At 41.1% G+C, this 15,208-nt stretch overlaps 1 protein-coding gene across 1 annotated transcript in view; it reads left to right on the forward strand.

Moving 5' to 3' along the window:
• LOC140476729 (E3 ubiquitin-protein ligase TRIM21-like) overlaps nucleotides 1-13,742 on the forward strand; it is a 29,956-nt gene extending 16,214 nt beyond the window's left edge. Inside the window, exons 4-6 of the mRNA XM_072569549.1 lie at nucleotides 4,920-4,942; nucleotides 8,513-8,649; nucleotides 12,895-13,742. Coding sequence (XP_072425650.1) covers nucleotides 4,920-4,942; nucleotides 8,513-8,649; nucleotides 12,895-13,511 — 777 coding nt within the window. The 3' untranslated portion in view covers nucleotides 13,512-13,742. The remainder of the gene's footprint in view (nucleotides 1-4,919; nucleotides 4,943-8,512; nucleotides 8,650-12,894) is intronic.
• The last annotated feature ends 1,466 nt before the right edge of the window (nucleotides 13,743-15,208 follow it).

Raw genomic sequence — 15,208 nt, forward strand, 5'->3', positions numbered from 1 at the left:
ATTTGGATGAACACTCGAAATGCCAGCCTATACAAGGCTATGTGTCAAGTACTAGAAAATGGGATTAAAATAGATAAATATTTGATGACTGGCATGGACACAATGTGTCGAAGGGCCTCTTTATCATCCTATAAAAACTCTATGAATTGTGAGAATCTATAAAGCTGTCTCTACGCTGTCCTCATCATATCCTCCCAAGTACTGCATGGAGTTAGATACAGAGTAAACCTCCCTCTGCACTGTCCACATCAAACACTTCCAGGACAGGTGCAGCACAGAATAAAGCTCCCTCTACACTGTCCCCATGAATCATTCCCAGGACAAGTTCAGCATTGGAAACAGAAACAAAGTAGCTGGAAAAACTCAACACATCTGTTTACTGAAAAAGGAAATCAGGAGGGTGAAAAGCAGACATGAGATAGCTTTGGCTGAGAAGATTAGGGTGAATCCAAAGAGATTCTTTAAGTATTTTAAAGGAAAAGGAATAACTAGAGAGAGCATAAGACCCCTCAATGACATGTATGTGTGGAACTGTGGCAGATGGGCTCAATTTCTCCTCTATGTTTACCATGGAGAAAGACATGAAGACTTGGAACTTGGGGAAATTTATGGTGATACATTGGGGGCAGTCCATATCATTATAGAGGAGGTGTTGGATGCATTAGAATATATGACGGTGGATAAATCTCCTGGTCCTGAGCAGATATATCCAAGAACCGTCCGAGAGGCTAGAGAAGAAATTGCGGGCACCCTGCCTGATATTTTTGCAATATCATTAGCCACGGGTGAGGTCCCAGAAGACTGGAGGGTGGCGAATGTTGTGCTTGTATTCAAGAAGGACTGCATAGGAAAACCTGGGAACTATAAACCATTTAGCCTAACATCTGTGGTGGCTAAGTTAATTGAGAAGATTCTGAGGGATAAGATATACATGCATTTGGAAAGACAGGGTATGGTGAGGAGTAGTCAGCTTGGCTTTGTGTGTGGGAGATCATGCCTCACACATTTGATAGAGTTCTTTGATGAAGAAACCAGGAAGGTTGATGAGGGCAGGGTGGTAGATGTAATTGACATGGATTTCAGTAAGGCCTTTCATAAGGTTCCATATGCTCTGGAGGGCTAGACCATATGGAATCCAGGGAGAGCTGGCAAATTGGAAATACAATTGGCTTGATGGTAGAAAGCAGATGGTAATAGTGGAAGAATGCTTGACGTACTAGAGGCCTGTAACTATGGTGTGCCTCAGGGATCAGTGCTGGGCCCATTGCTGTTTGTTATCTATATCAATGATTTGAATGAGAATGTACAAGATACGATTAGTAAGTTTGCAGATGACACTAAAAAAGGCGATATCATAGGTAGTGAGGAAGGTTATCAGAAATTGCAGCAGGACCTATACATAGATCCCTGAAAGTTGCCACCCAGGTTGATAGGGTTGTTAAGAAGGCATACAGTGTGTTAGCTGTTATTAGTAGAGGGATTGAGTTTCAGAACCATGAGGTCATGCTGCCCCTGTACAAAACTCTGGTGCGACTGCACTTGGAGTAGTGTGTACAGATCTGGTCACACATTGCAGGAAGGATGTGGAAGCTTTGGAAAGGGTGCAGAGGAGATTTACTAGGATGTTGCCTGGTATGGAGGGAAGGTGTTACAGGGAGAGGCTGAGAGACTTGAGGCTGTTTTCATTTTAGAGAAGAACGTTGAGAGGTGACTTAATTGAGACATACAAGATAATCAGAGATAATAAATAAGGTGGACAGTGAGAGCCTTTTTCCTCAGATGGTGATGGCTAGTATGAGAGGTGATAGATATAGGACAGATGTTAGTGTAAGGGGTACTGAACCTTTAAGAGAGTTGAAAGCTAGCATGGACTTAGAGAGGCACAGACAGTCCGGAACAAGGTGGTAATGTAATGCTTGGTTAGCACTGGCTGGGTTGCTATGAGACAAAAATAAATTCAAACTTTGCCAATCAGTTTAAGTTACGCCCCAAGATACCAAACTCCAATCAAGATTGAATTTGGTATTTTGACAATATTAAAACCAATGAAACAATCAGATATATTTTGGGGTATAAAACTGGGAAAAAATTGATCAGTTGAGAGTGAACTGCCAAAAGACCAACAGATGTAGGCTGCTAATAAGAACTCTCTGAGAGGTACATGTCTAAAGAAGGCATTTGCACAGAAAAAAAAACATTGACACTAACCTGGATAGCGAATCTATAGAGAAAGATACAAGGAGAAGATTCAACAGCTGGCTGGTTTTGCAATTTGAATTTTTCAGTAAATCATAATTGGGGGTTTTATTGGACCAGTATTGTAGAGGGGGAGGAAATGGATAGGTTTAGATAAATGATTTGTAAATAGTTGTTAGTTTATTATTCTGTGTTAGACTTAAAAATAAAGTTGTAGTAAAATAAAGTTATAGTAAAAATAATTTTTACTATAAATTGTGACTTTTGGGATAGTTCTTTGCCTCTCGAATTTTCAGATTACCACACGGATAAATCTTTTCTGTGTTGCTGGTTTAAATTAGCAGAGGGGGTTTACCCCGTGTCATAACAAGAGGTAGTTTCTTTACTCAGAGAGTAGTAGGGGCATGGAATACACTGCCTGCAACAGTACTAGACTCACCAACTTTAGGGGCATTTAAATGGTCATTGGATAGACAAATGGACGAAAGTGGAATAGTATAGGTTAGACGGGCTTCAGATTGGTTTAGTAGATTGGTGCAACATCGAGGGCTGATGGGCCTGTACTGCGCTGTAATGTACTATGTTATATGACCTTGATCAGCTGGGGAAGCGGGCCAAGAAATGGCAAATGGAATTTAACATAGTTAAATGTGAGGTGCTGCATTTTGGAAAATCAAATCAAGGTAGGAGTTCCATGGTGAATGGTAGGGCCTTAAGGAGTGTAGTGGAACAGAGGGACCTTGGAGTTTGGGTGCACAATTCTCTGAAAGTAGAATCACAGATAGACAGGGCAGTGAAGAAGGCTTTTGGCACACTGGCCTTCATCAGTCAGGGCATTGAGTGTACGAGTTGGGAAGTTATGTTGCAGTTGTCCAGAACAATGGTGAGGCCGTACTTGGAGTATTGTGTTCAGTTTTGGTCACCTTGGTATTGGAAAGATGTTATTAAACTGGAAATGGTGCAGAATAAATTTACAAGGATGTTGCCAGGACTCTAGGGACTGAGTTATAGGGAGAGGTTGGAAAAGCTAGGACTTTTCTCTTTCGAACATAGAAGATGGTGGAGAAATCTTACAGAACTGTATAAGATCATGAGAGGCATGGATCGGATGAATGCACTCAGTCTTCTTCTAGGCTGAGTGAGTTGAGGACCAGAGAGCATCAGTTTAAGATAAGAGGGGAAAGAATAAGTAGGAACCTGAGGGGCAACGTTTTTATACAAAGGGTGGTATGCACATGGATGAGCTGCCAGTGGAAATCGTCGAAGCGGGTACATTAACAACATTAAAAAGGCATTTGGACAAATACATGGATCAGAAAGGTTTAGAAGGATATGGACCAAATGCAGGGAAATGGAGTTAGATTGGATAGACATTTTGGTCAACATGGATCGGTTCCAGGTGTCAAAGGGCCTGTCTCCATGCTATCAGACTCTGAGGTCTGGCAGCATTTATGAAGAGAAGTCAAAGTTAATGTTTCGGGGAAGGCGTTACATCTTTGGCGTTTGCAGGGGAATGTGCCATGAGGCTGTGGGGGTGGTGTTGGGAGTGAAGGAAGAATGGACCAGGGAGGGAACAGTCTCTGTGGAACGTGGACAACGGAGAGGAGGGGAATATGTATCTGAGGACCAGAGGGCATCATTTTAAGGTGAGAGGGGAAAGAATAAGTGGGAACCTAAGGGGTAATGGGAACCTGTGGCATCTTGCTGGAGGAAATGACGGCTGATAATCTTATGGATGTGGCTACTGGTGGGATGGTAGTAAGAATAAGGTGAACCCTATCGCTGTTGTGGGAGGGAAGAGAGGGGGTGAGGGCAGAAATGCAGGAGATGGATCAGACCCAGTTGCGGGCCCTGTCGACAACAACCTGACCATTTACTTCCTCTTTCCTCAGTACCTAAGGGCCTGAACATACCTTCCAGGTGAACCAGCACTTTATCTGCACTTCTCACAATCCAGTCTACTGGATTCGCTGCTCACAATGTGGTCTCCTTTACATTGGGGAAACAAAATGTAGATGGGTGACCGCTTCACAGAACATCTTCGTTCTGCTGTAAAAAAGACCCAGACCTTCCAGTTGCCTGCCACTTTAACACACCACCCTGTTCCCTGGCCAACATCTCTGTCTCAGGTTGGTTGCAGTGCTCCAACGAAACTCAGCGCAAGCTGGAAGAACAACACTTCATATTCCAGTTGGGAACCCTGCAGCCCACCGGACTCAATGTCAAATTCAATAACTTTAGGGTCTGAACTCCCCCATATTCTAGCCCCCTACCCCACACAAGGCCTTATTATCACATTATCTGCCATTATTAGCCACTAACAGTCTCCATTAACAATTATTCAGCCTCCCAGCCAGATCATTATCAACTTCCTTGTCTGTCCAAATGTTCTTCTCCCTCCTTGGCCTCTATTCCCACCTATTGTTTTCTCTTTACTTCCACCCCCCCCCTCCCCCCACCCTATCTTCTCCATATAAACTGATATTTTCCTAACTACCATCCGTTCTGAGGAAGGGTCACTGAACCCAAAACTTTAACTTTGATTTCTCTTCGTAGATGCCACCAGACCTGTTGAGCTTTTTCAGCTATTTCTGTTTTTGTTTCTGATTTTCAGTATCCACATTTTTTTTGGTTTTGGTTAGATATATTAATTTTAGCATTATATTTGATGTCTCACTGATGGATGTGAATGTAATTAATCTATCTATTCCTTTGTATTACAGGAAGTCATGAGTTGGAAGGCACGGTGAGTATCACAATTATTTTACCTGTCCGATTGTTTCCAATTGCTGCTGTATGTAAAGGTTTTTGCCACTGTACCACCAGTTAATACTGATTTCAATAAGTATAAAATCACATAACATCAGGTTGTAGTCCAACGGTTTATTTGAAAGTTCAAGCGCTCTGAAAGCTTGTATTTTCAAATAAACCTGTTGGACTACAACCTGGTGTTGTGTGATTTTTAACTTTGTCCACTCCAGTCCAACACCAGCACCTCCACTTCATGACTTCAATAAGTATCAGTTTGGGGATCTTTATATATAACTGATCTGCAATGTCAAATTTATACTTCTGTGGCAAATTGAAAATTTGGGGGAAAAAGTGAAAATGGATAGAAATCCATAATCTAATTCCTGGAAATGTGAATGGCAAAAAAGACAGACAGATCCATAATCAAATCATGAAATGTTTACTATACATATGAAGGAACTGTGTATGTCAACTGGAGAGCCCTTCTCTGCGTACTTGTAGGTTGCGACTTTTCAAGTAGGCGTCAAAGTAATTTTTAAATGTGATGACTCTGTACAATACATTCTGGGAGCGAATTGCTACAAGCTCTGGGAGGGAAAAAAAAAGATTGTCCTCTGACCTTTAATCTTTAACATGGATTGAATCATGAAGTCAGTAGATTGCAATTATACCTTGTTGGATAGAATAAAGAGTGGAGCTGGTAAAAAGCACAGAGGAGAAGGGGAATCTTTCATCCGGACTGGGGGAGGGGAAGGGGGCTGCAAAATAAATGGGGATTGGGGAAAGTTGGGTGGGATGGCAGTAGGTGGATGCACGTAGGAGGTGGCTGTGATTGGTCAGTGGGAAGGAAGATGGACAGGTAGGGTCAGGTTAACAGGGTGGGATGAAGAGGGAGGGTTGGGCCTGGGATGAAGTGGGGTTTGGGGAGATTTGGAAGCTTGTTGACAAAGGTTGAAGAGATTAAGCAATATTTCCTATTTATACAGCACTTTTCCATCCTCAGGTTGTCTTAAAGTAATTTTTCATCAATTGAAATGCAGTCACTACTGTTTTGTATGAAACTTACAGTAACTAATTTAGAAGCACAAAACGTCCACAAACAGTTTGAGATAAATGAACAGAAAAATTATTTTTGATTGAAGGAAATATTTTTATCTGGACAACTCCTGAGGTCCTTCCTAGAACAGTACAGCACAGGAAGAGACTCCTTAGCCCACCATGTCTGTGTCAACTACGATGACATTATAAACTAATTCCCATCTGCCTGCACATGGTCCATATCCCTCTATTCCCTGTCTGTTAATGTGTCTATCTAAATGCCTTTTAAACATTGCTATCATACCTGCTTCTACCACCTCCTTTGGCAGCATGTTTCAGCCACCTATCACCCTCTGCGTAAAATATTTACAACACAAATCTCCTTTAAACTGAACTCCCTCACCCTAAATCTATGCCTCCTAAACTAGTCATCTTCATCTAGTGCCATGATATCTTTTCCATTCACCCAGATGGCAAAACAGGGCTTCAGTTTAATATCTAGGTGAACAACTATGATGAAGGATCATCATAGTATTATTGTTTTGAAACTAAGGTTCTAAAGCACAGTAAAGTTGATTTTAGATTTCAATTCAGTGAAGATCTCATCAAACTAATTTTTTAAATTGTTGAACAGTGAGCTACAGGTGACATTTCCAAGGAATCATGTGATCTTAAGAAGCACCGAAGGGAGATAATTACTAAGGTGTTTTTTGATTGAGTTTTATAACTCGAAGCAAGAGAGAGAGAGAAAGGCATGAATCTTGTAATCCAGAGATTTTCATACAATTTTTATACAAGCAGAGGTGCTATTGGCTTTGCTGCTTCCAAAACAGTCAAGGCAGGACCAGAGAGAAATCCTGAGTTACTCAGAAGGAAAATGGAGAAATAGAAGACTATGGAAGTACAACTCCGAGAGGAAGACATCCTAAAAAAGCTGTTGAGGACATGAATTTAAGGAACACGTTGAACAGTGACAGTGAGCTGAGTTACCAGCTTGGTTAAAGATCTTAGGGACAGACATTCACTAAAGAGCATAGCATTGAGCTGATGATATTAATTACACATCCCTGGACAATATGGGCAATTTTAGCATGGCCACTCCACCTAACCTGAACATCTTTGGGCTGTGGGAGGAAACCAGAGCACCCAGAGGAAACCAAGGCAAACACAGGGAGAATATGTAAATTCCAAACAAGCAGTCGCGCAAGGGTGGAACTGAATCCAGGTCCAGACGTTGTCAGGGAGCAGTGCTAATCATTGAACCACCGTGCCACTCTTTCTATAGAATCTCTACAGTGTGGAAGCAGGCCATTCGGCCCATCGTGTCCACACTGACTCTCTGAAGAGCATCCCACCCAGACCCCCACCCCAAGCCCATAACTCTGACTTTCCTATGGCTAGCTCACCCAAGCTACACATATCTGGACACTAATGTTCAGTGGCTGACTATCGCAGTAATCACATTTCAAAAACTAAAACTGATGGCCCATCAATCCAGATTTCATTTGGAATCTGACTTGTCTGTTATGACCATCAGCTTGGGATCATAACGATCTCACACAAAAACTGTCATGTTTAACATGCAGTGCTCCTTAGAGTTCACTGGAACAGCAGCATGGATAATGGGTCTAGTTTTATAAGTAGAGCTTGAGATCTAAAAACATTTATCGTTCTGGATGTAAGTTTGCTCGCTAGGCAGGAAGGTTCATTTTCAGACGTTTCACCACCATACTAGGTAACGTCTTCAGTGAGCCTCTGAATGAAGCACTGGTGGTGTAGCTCACTTTCTATTTATATGTTTGAGTTTCTTTGGGTTGGTGATGTCATTTACTGTGGCAACATCATTTCCTATGGTGATATCATTTCCTGTTCGTTTTCTCAGGGGTGGTGAATGGGATCCAAAAACAACTAATCTCATCTATAAAATACCTTGCAAGAACCGTAACAAACACTACATTGGATAAACAGGCAGGAAACTAGTCATCGGGATACATGAACATCAACTAGCCACAAAACAACATGACCCACTTTCACTAGTATCCTTATGTTCAGATGAGGAAGGACAACACATCTATCCTAGAATAAACCAAACAGAGACACATGAGAATTCCTAGAAGCATGGCATTTCAACCAGAACTTTATCAACCAACACATTGACTTGGATCCCATTTACCACCCCCTGAGAAAAAGAACAGGAAATGACATCGCCATAGGAAATGATGTCACCACAGGAAACGACATCATTAACCCAAGGAAACCCAAACATATAAATAGAAAGCTGGTTACACCACCAGTGCTTCATTTGGAGGCTCATTGAAGATGTTACCTAGTATGGTGATGAAACATCTGAAAACTAACCTTCCAGCTTAGCAAACAAACCTAATTCAGAACCTCAACCTGAGCTACAAATCTTCTCAAAACTTGCTAATACTTATTGTTCATTTTAATAAAGAAATTCAAATGAATTCTTGGAAATATTTAAACTTGTAAAGATGCACTATCTTTTCATTATTTTAATACTGTTTAGCCTGGAAGCTTTTGAAGATTTGCAAAGATCAATTGGTAAAGAAATGCCAGCAGAGAATGGGAGACTGAAATCACTGGTGCATTCTGTCGAGGAGCTGCAACAGGCTGTGAAGAAACTGCTTCCACGAATGTGGCAATGTGAGTATGGGGTGAGAGATGTGGGTTGGTAACATTGTAAGCTCTGAGCAAATAGTTCCTTGTTCAGTCAAGAGGCTTCTTCACTCTTAGCATAAATTATGCACAAGTGAAGCAAATTCTTATCCCTATTCTGGTTTTTGTTTGTGTTCTGTGAGAGAATGTTATAGACGTGTTGAAAAAAGCTACAAGCAGACAAAGACACTGCTCTAAGCTTTGTCACTGGTGGTAAATACAGGGAATAGTGTCATTGATGAAAGGTTTCTTTGGCAACAAGACAAGGTTAGTCCCACTGACCTGATTTTCCATCTACATGCTCTCTCCTTCCAGAAACATTTATTTTCCCCTTGAATCCATGAACTAAGTTCAATTCTTGGTAACTCAGTCCAGAACATATTAACCTTTAGATGGAAAGAGTCATTTGACTTCTCTTCTGGCTTCTAATTTCAACATGTATCCTTTGGGATTTGAGACCTTCCCGAAGATATGTCAGTGGTATGGGATAGAATTAGCATGCCAGAATCCATAAGTTCAAATCCCAACACGTAAAATCAGCCAAACATTGTGGGCCTGGAGTCACCAGGACAGGTGGCAATGGAAAGTTTTCTACCCTATGGGACGTTAGTGAAACAATTAGGCCACGCAACTTTCCATTGGCGCTGGCTCAAAACATTTGCAGATATTGTATTCAGAACTTGATCTGATGCAAATTTTTCTTTATTCTCTCATGGGACACACAAATGACAAGACCAACATTTGTCATTCATCCCTGGTTGCCCTTGGGTAGGTTTCTAGGTCATTTGGGAGGCCAGTGAAGAATTAATGACATTGCTATGGGTCTGGTGTCACACATTGACCAGACCAGGTAAGCTCAGCAGATTTCCTTCCACAAAGGACATTAGTGAACTAGGTGAGCTTTTTCCAAAGTCAATGACAGTATCATGATTTCCATCACTGAGGCTAGCTACCAGTACCAGATTTATTTGTTGAATTTAAATTCCACCAGCTGCTCTTGGCCTCTGGATCACAACTCTCATGACATTACCACAATGCCACTATCTTTCTTGAATTGAACCAAAAATAACAAGAAATTGGATTAATAAAGCAGTTTAACATTGTGAATCTACAATGGACTTCAAGGCCCATCATCAAGAGTGGTTTGGTAGCATCTTTATCGATCAAGCTGGTCGAATTATAAAGGAGATTGCTGCAAGGGAACCAACAAGAGGGAGAAACATCCTTGACCCCATCTTCATCAATCTGCCTGCTGCAAATGTATCTGTCTATGACAGTTTCAGTAGGAGTTACTACTGTTCAGTCATTGTGGAGATGAAGTCACATCTACATTGAGGGTAATCTCCATCATGTGGGGCACTATCACCATCTAGCAACATAAGACTGGGCACCAACTGGCCCATTAGCAGCAGAACCTTATTTCAACACAATGTGCATATCCTCCACTCTACCATTACCATCAAACCAAGGGATTAACTCTGGTTCAAAGAAGAATACAGGATGGCATGCCAGGAGCAGCACCAGTTATACCTCACAGTGGGGTTACCCTGGTGGAACTACAAAACAGGATAACTTGCGTGCCAATAGCATAAGCAGCAAGTGATAGATGGAGCTAAGCAATTTCACCACTAATGGCTCTGCAGTCCTGCCATGTCCAGTTGTGAACGACGGTGGACAATTAAACAATGCACTTTGGAGAGGTCTCCATAAATATCCTCAGCCTCAATAGTTGAGGAGCCTAGTACATCAGGGTGAAAGGTAAGACTGAAGTGTTTGCAGCAATTTTCAGCCAGAAGTGTCAAGTGGATGATCCATTTTGGCCTCCTCCACAGATCCCAAGCCATCTCAGAGGCTAGTGATTGGGGTGGGGGGAGGGGGCGGAGGGGGGCAAAGGGAGGTGACAGGTCTGGTGGTATTACTGCTTGATGGTTAATCCAGAGAGCCAAGCAATGTTCTGGGGACCTGAGTTTGAATCCTGCCATGGCAGATGGTGGAATCTGAATTCAATAAAAAGCTGGAAATAGAAATCCAATGATGACCATGTATTGCTGATTGTCAGAAAAACCCAACTGTTTCACTGATGTTCTTTAGAGAAGGAAACTGCCATTCTTACCTGGTCTGGCCTACGTGTGACTCCAGACCCACAGCAAAGCGGTTGATTCTTAATTGCCCTCTGGGCAATGAGAGATGGGTAGTAAATGCTGGCCTATCCAGCGACGCCCTTGTCTCGTGAATAAATTTTTAAAAGTCTTCAGCCAATTTAACTCACTCCATGTGATATCAAGAGATGGTTGGAGGCAATGGATACTGCAAAGGCTGTGAACCATAACAAAATACCAGCAGCAATAGTATTGAACACTTTTACTCCAGAACTTGCTGTACCCCTCGCCAAGCTGCTCCAGTACAGCAACACAAGCATTCACATAAGATTGTAGAAATTTGCTCTGGTAGGTACTGTACACAAAAAGCAGGTCAATCCAACTCGACCAATTATTGCCCAAACAGTAAAGTGATGGAAGGTGTCATCAACAGTGCTATCAAGCAGCACCTGCTGAGCTATAACCTGCTCAGTGATGCCCAGTTTTGGTTCTGTTCAGGCCATTGAGTTCTTGACTTCATTACAGCCTTGGTTCAAGAGTAATTATATCCAGGAATAGGGCAATAACCAGAATTGGAGGAGCGCAGAGTTCTTGGAAGGTGGTAACAGTGGTAGAAATTATTTATGACTGACTATTAGTCTTGTGTAATAACTAGTATTCCCACTCATTTTTTCCTTCTGCAAGGACCTCTAAGGTTTGCATGCGGCAGCAACTTTCAGAAACAAACATCAATGCTGTGAATGGCATTGGCACGGGAGGTCGCTAGCGATAGTTAGTGCTATTATCACTAGATCATTAATCCAGGAAACCAGGTACTGTTATTGGGACCCAGGTTCAAATTCCACCAGGCCAGATGATGCAATTTGAAATCAATAAAAAATAAATCTGGGATCAAGCATTTAATGATATCCATGAAACCATTGCTGATTGTCAGAAAAAACCATTTGATTCAGTAATGCCCCTTAGGGAAGGAAATCTGCCAACCTTATCCAGTCTGGCCTGCATGTGACTCCACACCCATAGCAATGTGGTTGATTCTGAACTGCTTCTGGGCTATTAGAGATTGACAATGATGTTCACGTCTTGTGAATTCCAATGAATGAATAAAAACAAATGCCATTCGCCATGTTTAGACCCTTGGAACGACTTGGAGGGATTGTTAGTCATAACAACTATACTAGCACATTACAGCCGTGACCAAGAACGCTATGCAGTGGAATTACATATCGAAAGCTTCATTGTCAATATTGATTCAAACATATTCAGCAGTGTACAGTTTGTAATCATATCCATAGAAAACTGACACATGGATATTGGCCATTCGTCCCCTCGGCCTGTTCCACCCTTCAACTAGATCTTGGCTGACCATCTACCTTAATACCAGTTTTCACCCTATCCCCATGTCTCTCGATTTCTTCTATTTAGAAATCTGTCAATCTCTGTTTCAAGTATACTCGATGACTAAGCTACCATAGGCCTTTGGAGTAGAGAATTCCAAACATTCACCATCCTCTGAAAGAAGAAATATCACCTCAACTCAGTCTTAAATTACCCACCTATTCCCCTGGGATTGTGTCCCCGGTTCTAAAACCCATAGCCAGAAGGAAGCATCCACTGTGCATCTATCTGGTAGAGTCCTGAAAGAACTTTGAATGCTTCAAGAGAATGTGCCTCATTCTTCTAAACTCTAGTGAATATACAGCCAGCTTCATCAATCTTTCCCACTGTCCCAGGAGTCAGTCTGGTGAATCCTTATTGCAGTTCCTCTATAATGAGAATATTCTTCCTTAAGTAAAGAGACCAAGACTATATATAGTCAGCAGTACAGGTATGATCACATAAAAACTGAAAACAATTACAGCAAGTCTTCTTTACTCCTGTACTCAAATCCTCTTGCAATAAAAATTACCAATTGCCTTCCTAATTGTCTACTGAAACTTCATGTTAGCTTTCAGTGAGTTAGAACACCCAAAGACACCACATAATCTTTCACCAGCTAAGAAATAATCTCCTTTCTGTTTTGCCTACCAAAGTGGATAACCAACATTTTTTTGGCATTATATTCCAACTGCCATGTTCCTTTTCAAGTTTCAATAAAATTTCAGATTTTAGTAACAGTATTTTTTTGTTACAGATTCAAGAAATATAACTTTTGCTGAGAACACAGCACACAGGAATCTGTCTTTGTCAAGTGACTTGCATTCTGTGCAATACAATCCCATACCCACTAGTGTCCAAGATAATTCTGCGCGGTTTGAGTATTCATTCAATGTTCTGGCAAATGAAAGCTTCTCATCAGGCAAACACTACTGGGAGGTCAAAGTGAGGAACAAGGATGGGTGGAACATCGGTGTTACATACTGCTCCATTTCCAGGAAAGGGAAAGGTAAAGAAACCATTCTGGGAAAGAACAAATATTCCTGGTCCATCCAGATGGTTGACAAGGAGTACTATGCTCTTCATGCTGATGAATCCATTTTCCTTGATCTGAACAGCAGGGACCACAAGTGTGAACGATTGGGAATATTTGTAGATTATGAAGAAGGACGCTTGTCTTTCTATAATGTCAACCGAGGGACTCATATTCACTCCTTTAAAACAAAGTTCCGCAAACCGATATTTCCTGCATTTAATCCTGTCTCAACCATAAATTCAAAAAATTATGAACCAATTGTTTTATGCCACTTAGCCCCCGCACTGGAAGAGATCGCTGACAGCAACAATACAGAAATACAAGATGAAAAGCTATAAAGGATCCTTAGTGTAGCCATGGATGCATCACTTGGGGTGGGGGCTATATTGCATTCTAAAGTTTAATTTACTGTGTGTTTGAGTATATGTTACTGGAATATCTTACTGATATTGCACTTTTCATTGGCATCATTTGATTGTATACTGAATCCTGGAACAAAGAGACACACTTGACACAACTTACCTGATTAGACCTTGCCAACATGGATTTTTTAAACACCACATTCTGATATTTGCCTATTCTTGTTTTTAAAGAGAATGTAATTATAAGTACTAAAATATATCTAAAAAATGCTTTAATTTGTAAGCCTATAATGATGAATTTGATTATAAACAACTGTGCATTGCTTGTGTATGATGTAATTGGATGTACTTTATTCATTTCTCTTTTATTCTCTGCCTGTCTCCAAGCAAGTGGTGAACCCTGTGTGATAAACAAGATAGTTACATTGGATAGCTGTTGTGGTTCCAGTCTGTAGCTCTTGTGGTGTAGTGACAGTGTCTCTACATCTGGCTTAGGAGATCCAGGTTTGAGGTCTACCTGCTCTAGAGTTGTGTCATGTCATATCAAATTGGTTAAAAACATTAATTAATTTCCAAAACAGTCAATTCAGAAGGGTTGACGGGGGAATTAAACAATACAGGTCAGTGATAAAATGGTGATAGATATTATTAGAGATAGAAACTGTCTTGGATAATGTATTAGCAGCCCATTTGTATGTAAGTTTTTAAATTCATATGCCGTGAACCAGACTACCAGATGTGTATGTAGCAGACAACTGATCCAGTTTCGGGGAGGTGATGGCATAGTCTCACTTGACTAGTAATCAAGAACTGGGACATGGGTCTGAATCCCATGACTGCAAATAGTGAAATTTGAATTCAATAAAAATTTGGAATAAAAAGCTAGCCTAATGGTGACCATGCTGCAAAAACCTACCTGATTCACTAATGTTCTTTAGGAATCTGCCATCCTTACCTGGTCTGGCCTACAAACAACTCCAAACCCCCAGCAATGTGGTTGACACTTAGGGTTAAGCAATAAATATTGGCCTAGCCAGGGACACCTACATTTCAAGAACTGAAACAAATAATGTTCACTCTGTTTCAATGACTGAGGCAAATTTCTATCTGTTAGGAAATCAACCCAAGGCATTTCGTAGGAAAATAGGAACAGATGTAAGCTATTTTGTTCTAGGAGTCTGCTCCAACAAAACGTCATGGATTATGGCATACAGCTGTGGTCTTAACTCCACAGTCATGTCTGTATCCTACAATCCTTGACTTCCTTGTCTGTTAAAAACTCATCCACTTATGCCTTGAATAATTTAAATGACACAAGTTCCACCGCTTTCTGAGAAAGGGAATTCCATAAGGCTTAAAAGGAAAATGCAGAGGCCAAACCATGGAAAAAAATAAGAAAGAATGACCAGTCGAGGTATCGAGGGTTATGAGGGAAATTGGATGTGAGGAATATCAAATCCATCATGAAAGAACTTTATTAAGTTGTTAAGGCATGATCTCGCCCACACAAAAAGATGTTGTCTATCATTGATAAACCCATTCTTTTCCAAATATAAATAGATTTTATCTCTCAGTACCTCTCCAGCAACTTTCCCACATCAGGCTCACTGGTCTGTAGTTACCTGGAATATCTCTACTACCCTTCTTGTACAGGGTATAAATTTCCAAAGAAA

This window comes from Chiloscyllium punctatum, chromosome 5 (assembly GCF_047496795.1).
Source record: "Chiloscyllium punctatum isolate Juve2018m chromosome 5, sChiPun1.3, whole genome shotgun sequence".
NCBI classification, from domain to species: Eukaryota; Metazoa; Chordata; class Chondrichthyes; order Orectolobiformes; family Hemiscylliidae; genus Chiloscyllium; species Chiloscyllium punctatum.